At 35.1% G+C, this 17,474-nt stretch overlaps 2 protein-coding genes and 2 long non-coding RNA genes across 6 annotated transcripts in view; 3 read left to right on the forward strand and 1 right to left on the reverse strand.

Annotated features, from left to right (window-relative positions):
* LOC127464143 (collagen alpha-1(VIII) chain-like) overlaps positions 1–9,258 on the reverse strand; it is a 30,551-nt gene extending 21,293 nt beyond the window's left edge. The window contains exons 1-2 of one of the 3 annotated variants that reach the window (XM_051774314.1): positions 9,100–9,143; positions 8,789–8,878 (exon numbers count right to left, since the gene is read on the reverse strand). Coding sequence is in view for 1 of the 3 variants with exons in the window: in XM_051774317.1 (XP_051630277.1) it covers positions 8,788–8,878; positions 9,100–9,160 (152 nt within the window). In the remaining 2 variants the exon portion in view is untranslated. Of the gene's footprint in view, positions 1–8,787; positions 8,879–9,099 lie in introns of those variants that run through there. The other 2 variants (XM_051774317.1, XM_051774315.1) reach the window with 2 other exon arrangements.
* A 143-nt stretch (positions 9,259–9,401) lies between these two features.
* LOC127464145 (uncharacterized) lies at positions 9,402–10,683 on the forward strand. The gene is made up of 3 exons (XR_007901190.1): positions 9,402–9,480; positions 10,478–10,536; positions 10,582–10,683. It is a non-coding gene; the product is annotated as an uncharacterized LOC127464145 (long non-coding RNA).
* A 334-nt stretch (positions 10,684–11,017) lies between these two features.
* Positions 11,018–17,141, forward strand: LOC127464142 (methyl-CpG-binding domain protein 2-like; the record flags this gene model as incomplete). Its single annotated transcript, XM_051774313.1, has 2 exons — positions 11,018–11,526; positions 16,982–17,141. Coding segments are annotated over exons 1-2 (273 nt in total), but the record flags the coding sequence as incomplete, so codon positions are not given.
* On the forward strand, positions 11,991–13,104 carry LOC127464148 (uncharacterized). Its single transcript, XR_007901193.1, has 2 exons — positions 11,991–12,072; positions 12,232–13,104. It is a non-coding gene; the product is annotated as an uncharacterized LOC127464148 (long non-coding RNA).
* Positions 17,142–17,474: the final 333 nt, after the last annotated feature.

Here is a 17,474-nt window from a genome sequence, read left to right on the forward strand (position 1 = left end):
ATTTTTCAGGGATTTTTTAAGGATTTTTTAGGGATTTTTTAGGAATTTTGAAGGAATTTTTAAGGATTTTTACAGAATTCCCAAGGATTTTTCTCTAATTCAAACCCTAAACCCCGCCTGGTTCCGCCCCCATCCCGGAAAATCCCCGGCAGCCACTTTTATTTTAATTTAATTTAATTTTAATTTTTTTATTTCATGTTTATTTTATTTTGTTTTATTTTATTTTTATTTTATTTTATTTTTATTTTTTTATTTTTATTTTATTTTATTTCATTTTTATTTTATTTCATTTCTATTTCATTTCATTTTTATTTTATTTTATTTTATTTTATCTTATTTTATTTCATTTTATTTTATTTTTATTTATTTTATTTTATTTTATTTCATTTCATTTTTATTTCATTTTTATTTTATTTCATTTCTATTTTATTTCATTTTTATTTTATTTTATTTCATTTCATTTCATTTTTATTTTTTTATTTTTATTTCATTTTATCTATTTTATTTTTATTTCATTTTATCTTTATTTTTTATTTTTATTTCATTTGTATTTTATTTCATTTCTATTTTATTTCTATTTTATTTTTATTTTATATTATTTTATTTTATTTTTATTTTATTTTATTTTTATTTTATTTTATTTTATTTTTATTTTTTTATTTTATTTTATTTTATTTTATTTTAATTTAATTTAATTTAATTTAATTTCTATTTTATTTTATTTTATTTCATTTTACTTTATTTTTATCTTATTTTATTTTATTTCATTTTTATTTAATTTAATTTAATTTTATTTTATTTTATTTCATTTTATTTTATTTTTATTTTATTTTTTTTTATTTTTTATATTTTTATTTTATTTTATTTCATTTTTATTTTATTTTATTTTATTTTATTTCATTTTATTTTATTTTTATTTTATTTTTATTTTATTTTATTTATTATATTTTTATTTTATTTTATTTCATTTCATTTCATTTTATTTTATTTGATTTTATTATATTTTATTTTATTTTTATTTTATTTTATTTTATTTATTTTATTTTATTATTTTATTTTATTTTAATTTCATTTCATTTTATTTCATTTTATTTTATTTTATTTTTATTTTATTTCATTTCTATTTTATTTCATTTCATTTCATTTTATTTTATTTTATTATATTTTATTTTATTTTAATTTTATTTTATTTATTTTATTTTATTTTTATTTTATTTTATTTCATTTTATTTTATTTTTATTTTATTTTAATTTATTTTATTTTATTTATTTTATTTTACTTTATTTTTATTTTATTTTATTTCATTTCATTTTATTTCTATTTTATTTTAATTTATTTCATTTCATTTTTATTTTATTTAATTTTATTTTTTTGCATTTCTATTTTATTTTATTTCACTTTCTTTATTTTATTTTATTTTATTTTATTTCATTTTATTTCATTTTATTGTATTTCATTTTATTTCCTGGGAATTCTCCCCTCCCTCCCTGACCTTTGCTCCGGGTTTTTCTGGGAATTTTCCCCTCCTTCCCTGGACTTTGCTCCGGGTTTTTTTTCCCTCTTCATTCCCTAAAAATAACCCGGAAAACCCGGAAGTGCCGGGCAGAAAAATGGGAATATTGGGGGTTTTTAGAGCTATTATAATTATTATTTCTAATATTACATTATATTATTATTATTATTTCTATTATTATTATTATTGCAAATATAATTATTATATAATTATTATTACTATTTATTATTATTATTATTTTATTTTTGCTATTATTATAATTTATGATTATTATTCTGGTTGTTAATATTATTGCCATTATTACTACTAGTATTTTTAATTATTATTATTATTTTATTATGATTCCTATTGTTAATATTATTGCCATTATTACCATTGTTATTATTATTATTATATTATATTATTATATATTATTATATTAGATATTATATCATATTATTATAATATAATATACATTACATTATATAATATATATAATGATTATATATTATTATTATTATAATATTATACATATTATTATTTTATGATTATATATTATATATTTTATATATATTATTATTTATTATTATTATAATTATATATAATTATATATAATTATTATATATTATTATTATAATGATTGTTAATATTATTGCAATTATTACTATTATTATTTTTATTATTTTATTATTATTTGCACTGTTAATATTATTGCAATTATTACTATTATTATTTTTATTATTTTATTATTATTTTATTATTATTCCTACTGTTAATATTATTGCAATTATTACTATTATTATTTTTATTATTTTATTATTATTTTATTATTATTTTATTATTATTCCTACTGTTAATATTATTGCAATTATTACTATTATTATTTTTATTATTTTATTATTATTTTATTATTATTTTATTATTATTTCTACTGTTAATATTATTGCAATTATTACTATTATTATTTTTATTATTTTATTATTATTTTATTATTATTTCTACTGTTAATATTATTGCAATTATTACTAGTATTATTTTTATTATTTTATTATTATTTTATTATTATTTCTACTGTTAATATTATTGCAATTATTACTATTATTATTTTTATTATTTTATTATTATTTTACTATTATTTCTACTATTAATATTATTGCAATTATTACTATTATTATTATTATTGTTTTATTAGTCCTATTTTTAAAGTTATTGCAACTATTACTATTTTATTATTTTATTATTATTCCTCTTGTCAATATTATTGTAATTATCATCATTATTATTATTACTTAATGATTATTCTCAGTAAAATTATCATTACAATTTTATTATATTATTTTATTATTAATACAATTGAAGTTATTATAGGTATTAATTAAAGGGAATTAAAATTAAATGAAATTATAATGCATTAAAGATAATTAAAGTTAATTTAAATTAACTTGAATTAACTAAAGAGAATAAGTTATCTTAATAAACTTGGATTAAAAACAATCAAAGGCAAATTAAATTAATATAATAAATTAATTAAAGAGATTAAAGTTAACTGAAATTATTATAAAGCCTTAAAGTTTGGGTGATTTTTTGGTGGAATTTTGGGATTTTTTGGGTGATTTTTTGGTGGAATTTTGGGCTTTTTTGGGTGATTTTTTTGTGGAATTTTGGGGTTTTTTGGGTGATTTTTCCTGGGAATTTTGGGATTTTTTTAGGTGATTTTTTGGTGGAATTTTGGGTTTTTTGGGTGATTTTTTTGGTGGAATTTTGGGATTTTTTGGGTGATTTTTTGGTGGAATTTTGGGGTTTTTTGGGTGATTTTTTGGTGGAATTTTGGGATTTTTTGGGGGATTTTTTTGTGGAATTTTGGGCTTTTTTGGGTGGTTTTTTTGTGGAATTTTGGGCTTTTTTGGGTGATTTTTTGGTGGAATTTTGGGATTTTTTGGGTGATTTTTTGGTGGAATTTTGGGGTTTTTTGGGGGATTTTTTGGTGGAATTTTGGGCTTTTTTGGGTGATTTTTTTGTGGAATTTTGGGCTTTTTTGGGTGATTTTTTGGTGGAATTTTGGGATTTTTTGGGTGATTTTTCCTGGGAATTTTGGGGTTTTTTGGGTGATTTTTTTGTGGAATTTTGGGCTTTTTTGGGTGATTTTTCCAGGGAATTTTGGGGGTTTTGGGGGGATTTTTTGTGGAATTTTGGGCTTTTTTGGGTGATTTTTTGGTGGAATTTTGGGCTTTTTTGGGTGATTTTTTGCTGGAATTTTGGGCTTTTTTGGGTGATTTTTTTGTGGAATTTTGGGAATTTTTGGGTGATTTTTTTGTGGAATTTTGGGCTTTTTTGGGTGATTTTTTGGTGGAATTTTGGGCTTTTTTGGGTGATTTTTTTGTGGAATTTTGGGATTTTTTAGGTGATTTTTTGGTGGAATTTTGGGATTTTTTGGAGGAATTTTGGGGTTTTTTGGGTGATTTTTTGGTGGAATTTTGGGGTTTTTTTGGGGATTTTTCTTGGGAATTTTGGGATTTTTTGGGTGATTTTTTTGTGGAATTTTGGGCTTTTTTGGGTGATTTTTTTGTGGAATTTTGGGATTTTTTGGGTGATTTTTTTTGTGGAATTTTGGGGTTTTTTGGGTGATTTTTTTGTGGAATTTTGGGCTTTTTTGGGTGATTTTTTTGTGGAATTTTGGGATTTTTTGGGGGATTTTTCCTGGGAATTTTAGGATTTTTTGGGTGATTTTTTTGTGGAATTTTGGGGTTTTTTGGGTGATTTTTTTGTGGAATTTTGGGGTTTTTTAGGTGATTTTTTGGTGGAATTTTGGGCTTTTTTAGGTGATTTTTTAGTGGAATTTTGGGGTTTTTTGGGTGATTTTTTAGTGGAATTTTGGGTTTTTTTGGGTGATTTTTTGGTGGAATTTTGGGATTTTTTGGGGGATTTTTTTGTGGAATTTTGGGCTTTTTTGGGTGGTTTTTTTGTGGAATTTTGGGCTTTTTTGGGTGATTTTTTTGTGGAATTTTGGGGTTTTTTAGGTGATTTTTTGGTGGAATTTTGGGCTTTTTTAGGTGATTTTTTAGTGGAATTTTGGGGTTTTTTGGGTGATTTTTTAGTGGAATTTTGGGTTTTTTTGGGTGATTTTTTGGTGGAATTTTGGGATTTTTTGGGGGATTTTTTTGTGGAATTTTGGGCTTTTTTGGGTGGTTTTTTTGTGGAATTTTGGGCTTTTTTGGGTGATTTTTTTGTGGAATTTTGGGATTTTTTGGGTGATTTTTCCTGGGAATTTTGGGCATTTTTGGGTGATTTTTTTGTGGAATTTTGGGGGTTTTTGGGTGATTTTTTGGTGGAATTTTGGGATTTTTTGGGTGATTTTTTGGTGGAATTTTGGGGTTTTTTGGGTGATTTTTTGGTGGAATTTTGGGATTTTTTCGGGGATTTTTTTGTGGAATTTTGGGATTTTTTGGGTGATTTTTCCTGGGAATTTTGGGATTTTTTTAGGTGATTTTTTTGTGGAATTTTGGGCTTTTTTGGGTGATTTTTTGGTGGAATTTTGGGGTTTTTTGGGTGATTTTTTGGTGGAATTTTGGGCTTTTTTGGGTGATTTTTTTGTGGAATTTTGGGGTTTTTTGGGTGATTTTTTGGTGGAATTTTGGGGTTTTTTGGGTGGTTTTTTTGTGGAATTTTGGGCTTTTTTGGGTGATTTTTTGGTGGAATTTTGGGATTTTTTGGGTGATTTTTTGGTGGAATTTTGGGCTTTTTTGGGTGATTTTTTGGTGGAATTTTGGGCTTTTTTGGGTGATTTTTCCTGGGAATTTTGGGTTTTTTTGGGTGATTTTTTGGTGGAATTTTGGGGTTTTTTGGGTGGTTTTTTTGTGGAATTTTGGGGTTTTTTGGGTGATTTTTTTGTGGAATTTTGGGCTTTTTTGGGGGATTTTTTGGTGGAATTTTGGGCTTTTTTGGGTGATTTTTTGGTGGAATTTTGGGCTTTTTTGGGTGATTTTTTGGTGGAATTTTGGGCTTTTTTGGGTGATTTTTTTGTGGAATTTTGGGATTTTTTGGGTGATTTTTTTTGTGGAATTTTGGGATTTTTTGGGTGATTTTTTTGTGAATTTTGGGGTTTTTGGGTGATTTTTTGGTGGAATTTTGGGCTTTTTTGGGTGATTTTTTTGTGGAATTTTGGGCTTTTTTGGGTGATTTTTTGGTGGAATTTTGGGATTTTTTGGGGGATTTTTTTGTGGAATTTTGGGATTTTTGGGGGGATTTTTCCCAGGAATTTTGGGGTTTTTTGGGTGATTTTTTTGTGGAATTTTGGGGGTTTTGGGGTGATTTTTTTGTGGAATTTTGGGGTTTTTTGGGTGATTTTTTGGTGGAATTTTGGGATTTTTTGGGTGATTTTTTGGTGGAATTTTGGGATTTTTTGGGTGATTTTTTGGTGGAATTTTGGGGTTTTTTGGGTGATTTTTTTGTGGAATTTTGGGCTTTTTTGGGTGATTTTTTGGTGGAATTTTGGGATTTTTTGGGTGATTTTTTGGTGGAATTTTGGGGTTTTTTGGGTGATTTTTTTGTGGAATTTTGGGCTTTTTTGGGTGATTTTTTGGTGGAATTTTGGGTTTTTTTGGGTGATTTTTTGGTGGAATTTTGGGATTTTTTGGGTGAAAGGATTTTTTAAGGATTTTTTAAGGAATTTCTAAGGGATTTTTTAAGGAATTTTTAAAGGAATTTTTTAAGGGATTTTTAAGGGATTTTTAAAGGAATTTTTATGGATTTTTGGGAGGAATTTTTAAAGGAATTTTTAGGGATTTTTAAGGAATTTTTAAGGGATTTTTTAAGGATTTTTTAAGGAATTTTTAAGGGATTTTTAAGGGATTTTTTAAGGATTTTTAAGGGATTTTTAAGGGATTTTTTAAGGATTTTTAAAGGAATTTTGAAGGGATTTTTTATGGATTTTTTTGGGATTTTTAAGGGATTTTTTAAGGAATTTTTCAGGATTTTTTAAAGGATTTTTTAGGGACTTTTTTTGGATTTTTAAAGGAATTTTGAAGGGATTTTTTATGGATTTTTAAGGGATTTTTTAAAGGATTTTTAAGGATTTATTAAGGATTTTTTATGGATTTTTAAGGGATTTTTTAAGGGATTTTTCAGGGAATTTTAGGGATTTTTTTAGGATTTTTTAAGGGATTTTTAAAGGATTTTTAAGGGATTTTTTAAAGGATTTTTTAGGGATTTTTTTGGGATTTTTAAGGGATTTTTTAAGGATTTTTAAAGGAATTTTGAAGGGATTTTTTAGGGATTTTTTGGGGATTTTTAAAGGAATTTTGAAGGGATTTTTTAGGGATTTTTTAAGGATTTTTAAGGGATTTTTTAAAGGATTTTTTAGGGATTTTTAAGGATTTTTTAAAGAATTTTTCAGGAATTTTTAAAGAATTTTTCAGGAATTTTTAAAGAATTTTTCAGGAATTTTTAAAGAATTTTTCAGGAATTTTTAAGGAATTTTTAAGGAATTTTCAAGACATTTTCATGGAATTTTTTAAGGAATTTTTAAGGGATTTTTAAGGGATTTTTAAAGGACTTTTAAAGAATTTTAAAGGAATTTTTCAGAAAATTTTCAGGAATTTTTCAGGGATTTTTCAAGAATTTTTAAAGAATTTTTCAGGAATTTTTCAGGAAATTTTAAGACATTTTAAATAATTTTAACAGGATTTAATCTTGGGAAAATCAGAATAAAAATCAGGAGAAAAATCAGGAGAAAAATGAGATTTTTTCCCTGAATTTTGGGATTTTTTTAAGGGAAATTAATCCCTAAAAAAATGGGAAATTTGGGATAAAAATGGGATTTTTCCCTGAACTTTGGGATTTTTTTAAGGCAAATTAATCCCTAAAAAACCTGGGAAATTCAGGATAAAAATAAGGATAAAAATGAGATTATTCCCTGAATTTTGGGATTTTTTTGATGCCAAATTAATCCCTAAAAATCTTGGGAAAATTAGGAAAAAAATGAGGATAAAAATAAGGAGAAAAATGAGATTTTTCCCTGAATTTTTTGATTTTTTTAAGGGAAATTAATCCCTAAAAAACCTGGGAAATTCGGGATAAAAATGAGATTATTCCCTGAATTTTGGGATTTTTTTGTGCCCCATCCCAAGGAATATTTTTAAGGTATTTTTTAAGAATTTTTTAGGGATTTTTAAGGATATTTAAGGAATATTTTAAGGATTTTTAAGGGATTTTTAAAGGGATTTTTAAGGATTTTTTAAAGGGATTTTTAAAGGATTTTTAAGGATTTTTAAAGGGATTTTAAAGAAATTTTAGGGATTTTTTAGGATTTTTAAAGGATTTTAAAGGGATTTTTAAGAAATTTTAGGGATTTTTAAGGGACTTAAGAAATTTTTAAAGGATTTTTAAGGATTTTTAAAGGGATTTTTAAAGGAATTTTAAAGGATTTTTTAAGGATTTTTTAAGAATTTTTAAAGAATTTTTAAGGTATTTTTAAGGAATTTTTAAGGAACTTTTAAGAAACTGTAAAGAAATTTTTAAGGGATTTTCAAGGAACTTTAAAGGAATTTTTAAGGAATTTTTAAGGGATTTTTAAGGGATTTTTAAGGGATTTTTAAGGGATTTTAAAGGGATTTTAAAGGGATTTTAAAGGGATTTTTAAGGGATTTTTAAGGGATTTTGAAGGAATTTTGAAGAATATTTAAAGGATATTTAAAGGATATTTTAAGGATACTTTAAGGATATTTAAGGAATTTTTAAGGTATTTTTAAGAATTTTTAAGGAATTTTGTAAGGGATTTTTAAGAAAATTTAAAGAAATTTTTAAGGCATTTTTAAGGAATTTTAAAGGAATTTTGTAAGAGATTTTTAAGGAATTTTTAAGGGATTTTTAAGGAATTTTGTAAGAGATTTTTAAGGAATTTTTAAGGGATTTTAAAGAAATTTTAAGGCATTTTAAAGGGATTTTTAAGGATATTTAAGGGATTCGCCTCAGCAGCGCTTTTCCCTCGGGAATTCTGCTTCCCGGCAAGAAAAACCACAGGAATTACCCATCCTCTCCCCCCCCCCCAAAAAAAAAATAGGGAATTTTCTACCTGTGACTCCTGAAAAAAAAAAGAAATTAAAAAAATGTGGAAAAATAGGATTTAAATCCCATTTTCTCGGCGCTTCGCGGGCTCTTCGGCGCGTCTCCCTCACGACCGCCCGTCCCTAAAATGATCCTCCGGAGGATTTAGGAGCGCCTCCTACATTTAATTTAACCCCTAATTTAATTAATCTCTTAATTTAAGGCCGAAACGAACGAGGAAAAATAAATCTTACCTAACGGTTTGTCTTTTAATTCGGGATTCCGCAGCATTTCCACCCGCGCGTAGAAACAATCCGGGTCCAGGTGCACCATCACTCTGTCCCCTGCGATAAAACCACCAAATTCCGCGTTCTTTTGATTTTTAATCGATCCAACAAGCGATAAGCATCGAATTCCAACGTTTTTTGGGAATTTTGGGGCATTATTTTAGGATGGAAATCCCAAGGAAAAGGGCCCCCCCCCCCCTTTTCTCCGTGAGGGAGTTCCCGCCAATTCTCTCCCCCCTCAGAGCCGCCGCCATTTTGGCCGCCCCGCCCGCGCTCACCCGCCGCTTCCAGCGGCTCTTCCAGCTCCTCGTCCCGCTCTTCATCCTCCTCTTCATCCATGAATCCCGACAAATTCCCGGGAGCCCGCCCGGTAACGGGGTCGGGAAGATGGCCGGGAAAAAATTTGGCCGGAAATGAGGGTTGGAAAAGGGGTTTTTAAAAGAAGGGGGGGGGGGGGGGGGGGGGGGGGTGAGCCGCCCCTGCGCGCTGAGCCGGCGCCGCGCGGTCCTAGAGCCCGCGGCTGAGGGAGCGGGAATTAAAAAAAAACGGGATAAAACCCCCAAAATAAAGTCGCTTTAAAGGATCCTGTTTGGGATGTCCCGTTTTGGGGTCTCATTAAGGGGCTTCGCTCTGGGACCCCAAAATAGGAGCCAAAGGGGGTCCAAATCCCAGAGTGGAGCCCCAAAATGGGACCCCTGAGTGGGATCCCAGAGTGGAGCCCCTTAAAGGGACCCCAAAATGGGACCCAAATCCCAGAGTGGAGCCCCAAAATGGGACCAAATCCCAGAGTGAAGCCCCTTAATGGGACCCCAAAATGGGACCCAAATCCCAGAGTGGAGCCCCAAAATGGGACCAAATCCCAGAGTGGAGGCCCAAAATGGGACCCCAAAATGGGACCCAAATCCCAGAGTGAAACCCCTTAATGAGACCCCAAAATGGGACCAAATATCAGAGTGAAACCCTTTAATGAGACCCCAAAATGGGACCCAAATCCCAGAGTGAAGCCCCTTTAATGAGACCCCAAAACTGCACCCACAGAGAGACCCCAAATCCCAGAGTGAAGCCCCTTAATGGGACCCCAAAATGGGACCAAATACCAGAGTGAAGCCCCTTAATAGGACCCCAAAATGGGACCAAATCCCAGAGTGAAGCCCCTTAATGAGACCCCAAAATGGGACCAAATCCCAGAGTGAAGCCCCTTAATGGGACCCCAAAATGGGACCAAATCCCCAAGTGGAGCCCCAAAATTGGACCCCAAAATGGGACCAAATCCCAGAGTGAAGCCCCTTAATGGGACCCCAAAATGGGACCAAATCCCCGAGTGGAGCCCCAAAATTGGACCCCAAAATGGGACCAAATCCCAGAGTGAAGCCCCTTAATGAGGCCCCAAAATGGGACCAAATATCAGAGTGAAGCCCTTTAATGAGACCCCAAAATGGGACCCACAGAGAGACCCCAAATCCCAGAGTGAAGCCCCTTAATGGGACCCCAAAATGGGACCAAATACCAGAGTGAAGCCCCTTAATAGGACCCCAAAATGGGACCAAATCCCAGAGTGAAACCCTTTAATGACACGCCAAAATGGGACCCACAGAGAGACCCCAAATCCCAGAGTGAATCCCCTTAATGAGACCCCAAAATGGGACCCGCAGAGAGACCCCAAATCCCAGAGTGGAGCCCCTTAATGGGACCCCAAAATGGGACCAAATCCCAGAGTGAAACCCTTTAATGAGACCCCCAAAATGGGAACCAAATCCCAGAGTGAAGCCCCTTAATGGGACCCCAAAATGGGACCCAAATCCCAGAGTGAAGCCCATTTATGGGACCCCAAAATGGGACCCACAGGGGGACCCAAATACCAGAGTGAAACCCTTTAATGAGACCCCAAAATAGGACCCACAGAGAGACCCCAAATCCCAGAGTGAAGCCCCAAAATGGGACCCCAAAATAGGACCCCAAAATGGGACCCCAATCCCAGAGTGGAGCCCTGAGATCCCACTCAGGGGTCCCATTTTGGGGTCCCCCTTGTGGGTCCCGTTTTAGGGTCCCATTAAGGGGCTCCACTCTGAGATGTGGGTCCCATTTTGGGGATCCCACTCAAGGTTTCCATTTTGGGGTCCCCCTTGTGGCTCCCGTTTTGGGGTCTCCACTCTGCGACCCCCCTCCTCCGGCCGGTCCCCTTCCGGGCTCCTCCCACTGCCGCCATTTTGCCTCCTCCCCCCGCCACCGCTCCGTCCCCTCCCTTCCCTCTCTATGGTCGCCGCCGTCCCCTTGCCTTATTTCGGAGTCCTCCAGCGGCCGCCATTTTGGTCCTCCCAACCGGCACCGCTCCGTCCCCTCTCTATGATCCCCGCGGCCGCCATTTTGAGTCCTCCAACCAGGCACCGCTCCGTCCCCCTCCCACCCCTCTCTATGGTTCCCCCGCGGCCGCTCTGCCCTTCCGGGAGGCCCGGCGTCTCTGTGGCCCGGAGGCTCCTGGCGCCGCCATCGCCGCGGGGGCCGCGGGCCCCGGGATTAAAAAAAAAAAACCGGGAATTATAAAAAAAAACGGGATAAAGAAAAGAAAAACCGGGAAAAGCTTCCCGGCCCGCCATGGAAAAACCGGGCAGGATGGACTGTCCCGCTCTGCCGCCGGGCTGGAAGAAGGAAGAGGTGATTCGCAAGTCCGGCTTGAGCGCCGGGAAAAGCGATGTCTATTATTTCAGGTGGGAATTTTGGGGGAATTTTGGGAATCTCGGGAATGCGGAGCCAGGAGGAGGAGGAGGAGGAAGGAAGGAGGAAGAGCCGGGCCCGGCTGTCAAGAGCGCGGCCGCTTCCGCCATCGCCCCGTCCCGTGGGGGGGGTTTTTTGGGAGTCCCGGGGGGGGTTGGAATTGGGAATTCCCGGGATTTTGGGATTGGGATTCCCGGGTTTTGGAATGAAGGGGAAGTTCTCGATCCCGGGGCTCTCATTCCAGGACTTTTTGGCGGTTTCCTGGCCGGGATGACCCCGGTTCCCTTCCCGACTTAATCCCTGTTCCCTGCCCAGCCTGATCCCGGTTATTCCCAAGGATCCAGGGGAAAAATTCCAAGGGTTTAGTCCCAAGAATCCTGGGATTTATTCCCAAGAATCCTGGGATTTATTCCCAAGAATCCTGGGGTCTATTCCCAAAATCTTGAGAAGGATCCAGGGGGAAAATTCCAAGGGTTTATTCCCAAGAATCCTGGGATTTATTCCCAAATCCTGGGAAGGATCCAGGGGAAAATTCCAAGGTTTTATTCCTGAATCCTGGGAAGGAAAATTGGGGATTTATTCCCAAGGATCCAGGGGAATATTCCAAGCCTTTATTCCCAAATCCTGGGAAGGATCCAGGGGAAAATTCCCAGGTTTTATTCCTGAATTTTGGGAATTATTAATGGGAAAATTCCCAGGTTTTATCCCCAAATCCTGGGAAGGATCCAGGGGAAAATTCCCAGGTTTTATTCCTCAATTTTGGGAAAAATCCAGGGGAAAATTCCCAGGTTTTATCCCTGAATTTTGGGAAGGATCCAGGGGAAAATTCCCAGCTTTTTTTCCCAAATTTTGGGAATTATTAATCTGAAAATTCCCAGATTTTTCCCTGAATTTTGGGAATTATTAATCTGAAAATTCCCAGATTTTTCCCTGAATTTTGGGAATTATTAATGGGAAAATTCCCAGCTTTTCCCCCAAATTTTGGGCATCACCCAGGGCAAAATTCCAACACTTTATTCCCAAAAATCCCGGACCGGATCCCTTGGAAAATTCCCAAGCTTTTATTCCTTTATAGATCCCGCTCGGAAGCCGATCCCGAAAAAAAAACCTCCCCTCTTATCCCGACGTTCCCGCCTGGAAAAGACCCGGAATTCCCGCTCTTCCCGCTTTTTTTTTTGCTCCTGGAATTCCTGCTTTTTGCTCCTGGAATTCCTGCTTTTTGCTCCCGGAATTCCTGCTTTTTTGCTCCTGGAATTCCCGCTTTTTTGCTCCCGGAATTCCTGCTTTTTTGCTCCTGGAATTCCCGCTTTTTTGCTCCCGGAATTCCCGCTTTTTTGCTCCCGGAATTCCCGCTTTTTCGCTTCCCTGCTGGAAAAAAACCCCCTGGAATTTCCTCTCTCTTCTCTTCTGCTTTGCCTCAGGAAGCTTCTCCCGGTTTTTTTTTTCGGGAATTAGGGGGTGGGACCGTCCTGCTGATGATTCTTCTGGAATGTTTTCCCTGGAAAAACCCGACAAGACTCTTTTTTTCCCGACATTCCCGAGTTTTTTTTTGGGAATTCTTCGCTCGGAGACGTTAAAAAAAAACCCCGGAATTTCCTTTTTTCCTGAAAAAAAAAAAAGGACTCGGAGGAAGCTTCGCCAGAATTCCGGGAATTCCGGGAGGACTCTTGGAAAAAGTTACGGCTTTGTTTGCATCTCGTTTGCATCTCATTTGCATCTCGTTTGCATCTCGTTTGCATCTCGTTAATTATGGGATTTTCACCCGGAATTTGGTCCAAAAAGGGGGGGAGGGGGAGGGTTTTTTGGGATTTGAGGGTGGGAAAAATTGATGGAGGAGGAGAAGGAATTTTGGGGATTTTTTGAGGAATTTTTGGGAATTTTTTGGGGGATTTTTGGGAATTTTTGGGGATTTTTGGGGATTTTTTGGGGATTTTTTGGGATTTTTTGGGGATTTTTTGGGGATTTTTTGGGGATTTTTTTGGGATTTTTTGGGATTTTTGGGGATTTTTTTGGGGAATTTTTTGGGGATTTTTGGGAGTTTTTGGGAGATTTTTTGGGGATTTTTGGGGAATTTTTTGGGGATTTTTTTGGAAATTTCTTGGGATTTTTTGGGGGATTTTTTGGGAGTTTTTGGGGGATTTTTGGGGATTTTTTGGGGAATTCTGGGGGGATTTTTTGGGAGATTTTTTGGGTGTTTTCGGGGATTTTTGGGGGATTTTTTTGGGATTTTTTGGGGGATTTTTTTGGGATTTTGGGGGGTTTTTTTTGGATTTTTGGGGATTTTTTGGGAATTTTTTTGGAATTTTTGGGGGATTTTTTGGGGGAGTTTTTGGGGATTTTTTGGGATTTTGGGGGGATTTTTTAGGGATTTTTGGGGGGAATTTTTGGGGTTTTTTGGAATTTTGGAGGATTTTTTTGGAATTTTTGGGGGATTTTTTGGGGGATTTTTTGGGGAATTTTTGGGAATTTTCTGGAGGATTTTTTGGGAGTTTTGGGGGATTTTTGGGGGATTTTGGGGATTTTTTTGGGATTTTTGGGGAATTTTTTGAGGAATTTTTGGGAATTTTCTGGGGGATTTTTTTGGAATTTTTGGGGAATTTTGGGGGGCATTTTTGAGGATTTTTTGGGGATTTTTTGGGGAATATTTGGGGAATTTTTGGAGGAATTTTTGTGAATTTTCTGGGGGATTTTTTTTGTATTTTTTGTGAATTTGGGGGGAATTTTTAGGGATTTTTTGGGGATCTTTTGGGGAATTTTTGGGAATTTTTGGGGGGATTTTTTGGGAGTTTTGGGGAATTTTTTTTTTGAATTTTTGGGATGTTTTGGGGATTTTTTGGGGAATTTTTTAGGGAATTTTTAGGGCATTTTTTGGGAATTTTTTAGGGAATTTTTGGGGAATTTTTGGGAATTTTTTTTGGAAAACGGCAAAAAAAATCCCCTTTAATCCCTCAACCCCCTTTCTCCAAGCGAAATTTCCCGGGAATTCTCCATCCCAGAATTTCCATCCCAGAAATTTGGGAATTTTGGGATTTTGGGAAGGCACCAAATTCCGGGTGGGAATTCCCGCCTCGCTTCGCCGCTCGCTTCTCCCGCCGGCAATTCCCAGAATTCCAGGAATTCCCGGAATTCCGGGAATTCCCAGCCCCAATCCCAGGCATGGAAAAGCTCCAATCCCAATTTTTCCACTTCCAATCCCACTTTTCCTCCTCCAATCCCAATTTTTCCCCCCTAAATTCCTACTTTTCCCCCTCTCCAATCCCAATTTTTTTCCCTAAATTCCCAATTTTTTTCCCCCTAAATTCCCACATTTTCCCCCCTAAATTCCCAATTTTTCCCCCCTAAATTCCTACTTTTTCCCCTCTCCAATCCCAATTTTTTCTCTAAATTCCCAATTTTTTTCCCCCTAAATTCCCACATTTTTCCCACTTTTTCCAATTTTTTCCCCCTAAATTCCCAATTTTTTTCCCCCTAAATTCCCACATTTTTCCCACTTTTTCCCACTTTTCCCCCCTAAATTCCCAATTTTTTCTTCTCCAATCCCAATTTTTTTTCCTAAATTCCCAATTTTTTTCCCCCTAAATTCCCACATTTTCCCCCCTAAATTCCCAATTTTTTCCCCCTAAATTCCCACATTTTTCCCACTTTTTCCAATTTTTTCCCCCTAAATTCCCAATTTTTTTCCCCCTAAATTCCCACATTTTTCCCACTTTTTCCCAATTTTTTCCCCCCTAAATTCCCACTTTTCCCCCTCTCCAATCCCAATTTTTTTCCCTAAATTCCCAATTTTTTCCCCCCTAAATTCCCACATTTTTCCCACTTTTCCCAATTTTTTTCCCCCTAAATTCCCACATTTTTCCCACTTTTTCCCAATTTTTTTCCTCCTAAATTCCCAATTTTTTCCCCTAAATTCCCAATTTTTTTCCCCCTAAATTCCCACATTTTTCCCACTTTTTCCCAATTTTTTCCCCCCTAAATTCCCACATTTTTCCCAATTTTTTCCCCCTAAATTCCCACATTTTCCCCCCTAAATTCCCACATTTTTCCCCCTCCAATCCCAATTTTCCCCCCTAAATTCCCAATTTTTTCCCCCCTAAATTCCCACATTTTCCCCCCTAAATTCCCAATTTTTTCTCCTCCAATCCCACTTTTTTCCCACTTTTCCCAATTTTTTTCCCCCTAAATTCCCACATTTTTCCCAATTTTTTTCCCCTAAATTTCCTCATTTTCCTCCCTAAATTCCCAATTTTTCCTCCTCCAATCCCACTTTTTTTCCCCACTTTTCCCAATTTTTTTCCCCCTAAATTCCCACTTTTCCCCCCTAAATTCCCAATTTTTCCCCCTCAATTCCCACTTTTTTTTCCCAATTTTTTTCCTCCTCCAATCCCAATTTTTTCCCACTTTTCCCAATTTTTTTCCCCCTAAATTCCCACATTTTTCCCAATTTTTTTCCCCCTAAATTCCCACATTTTCCCCACTTTTTCCCAATTTTTACCCCTAAATTCCCACATTTTCCCCCCTAAATTCCCAATTTTTCCCCCCTAAATTCCCACATTTTCCCCCCTAAATTCCCAATTTTTTCCCCCTAAATTCCCACATTTTCCCCCCTAAATTCCCAATTTTTCCCCCCTAAATTCCCACATTTTCCCCCCTAAATTCCCAATTTTTTCCCCCTAAATTCCCACATTTTCCCCCCTAAATTCCCACATTTTCCCCACTTTTTCCCAATTTTTTTCCCCCTAAATTCCCACATTTTCCCCCCTAAATTCCCAATTTTTTCCCCCTAAATTCCCAATTTTTCCCCACTTTTTCCCAATTTTTTCCCCCTAAATTCCCAATTTTTTCCCCCTAAATTCCCACATTTTCCCCCCTAAATTCCCAATTTTTTCCCCCTAAATTCCCACATTTTTCCCCACTTTTTCCCAATTTTTACCCCTAAATTCCCACATTTTCCCCCCTAAATTCCCAATTTTTCCCCCCTAAATTCCTACTTTTTCCCCTCTCCAATCCCATTTTTTTTCCCTAAATTCCCACATTTTCCCCCCTAAATTCCCACATTTTTCCCACTTTTTCCCAATTTTTCCCCCCTAAATTCCCACATTTTTACCACTTTTTCCCAATTTTTTTCCCCCCTAAATTCCCAATTTTTTCTCTCCAATCCCAATTTTTTCCCCCTTCATTCCCAATGTTTTTCTTCTCCAATCCCACTTTTTTCCCCACTTTTCCCCAATTTTTTCCCCCTAAATTCCCGCATTTTTCCCCAATTTTTTTCCCTAAATTCCCAATTTTTTTCTCCTCCAATCCCAATTTTTCCCCCTAAATTCCCATTTTCCCCCCTACATTCCCATTTTTTTCCCATTTTCCCCCCATTTTCCCCCCATTTTTCCCCCTAAATTCCCATTTTTTCCCCATTTCCCCCCCAAATTCCCATTTTTCTCTCTCCCCCTTCAGCCCCAGCGGGAAAAAATTCCGGAGCAAGCCCCAGCTGGCCCGATACCTCGGGAATTCCGTGGATCTGAGCAGCTTCGACTTCCGCACGGGCAAAATGATGCCCAGCAAACTGCAGAAGAACAAGCAGCGCCTCCGGAATGATTCCATGAATCCCAACAAGGTTTGGAGGGGGAAAATTCCTGAAAAAATTCCCCAAAAAATTCCCAAAAAATCCCCAAAAATTCCTCAAAAAATCCTCAAAAATTCCCCCCAAAAATCTCCAAAAATTCCTCAAAAAATCCGATTTTTTCCCCAAAAAATCAGATTTTTTTGGCGAAAAAATCCCGTTTTTTTCCCCAGAAAAATCAGATTTTTTTCCCAATAAAATTGCCAAAAATTCCCAAAAAATCCCCCCAAAAATTCTCCCAAAAATTCCAAAAAAATCCCCGAAAAATTCCCAAAAAATCGCCAAAAATTCCCAAAAAAATCCTCAAAAATTACCCCAAAAAATTGC

Source organism: Manacus candei, unplaced genomic scaffold (genome assembly GCF_025592945.1).
Source record: "Manacus candei isolate 608988 ecotype Guabito, Panama unplaced genomic scaffold, ASM2559294v1 h1tg000195l, whole genome shotgun sequence".
Lineage (NCBI taxonomy): Eukaryota > Metazoa > Chordata > Aves > Passeriformes > Pipridae > Manacus > Manacus candei.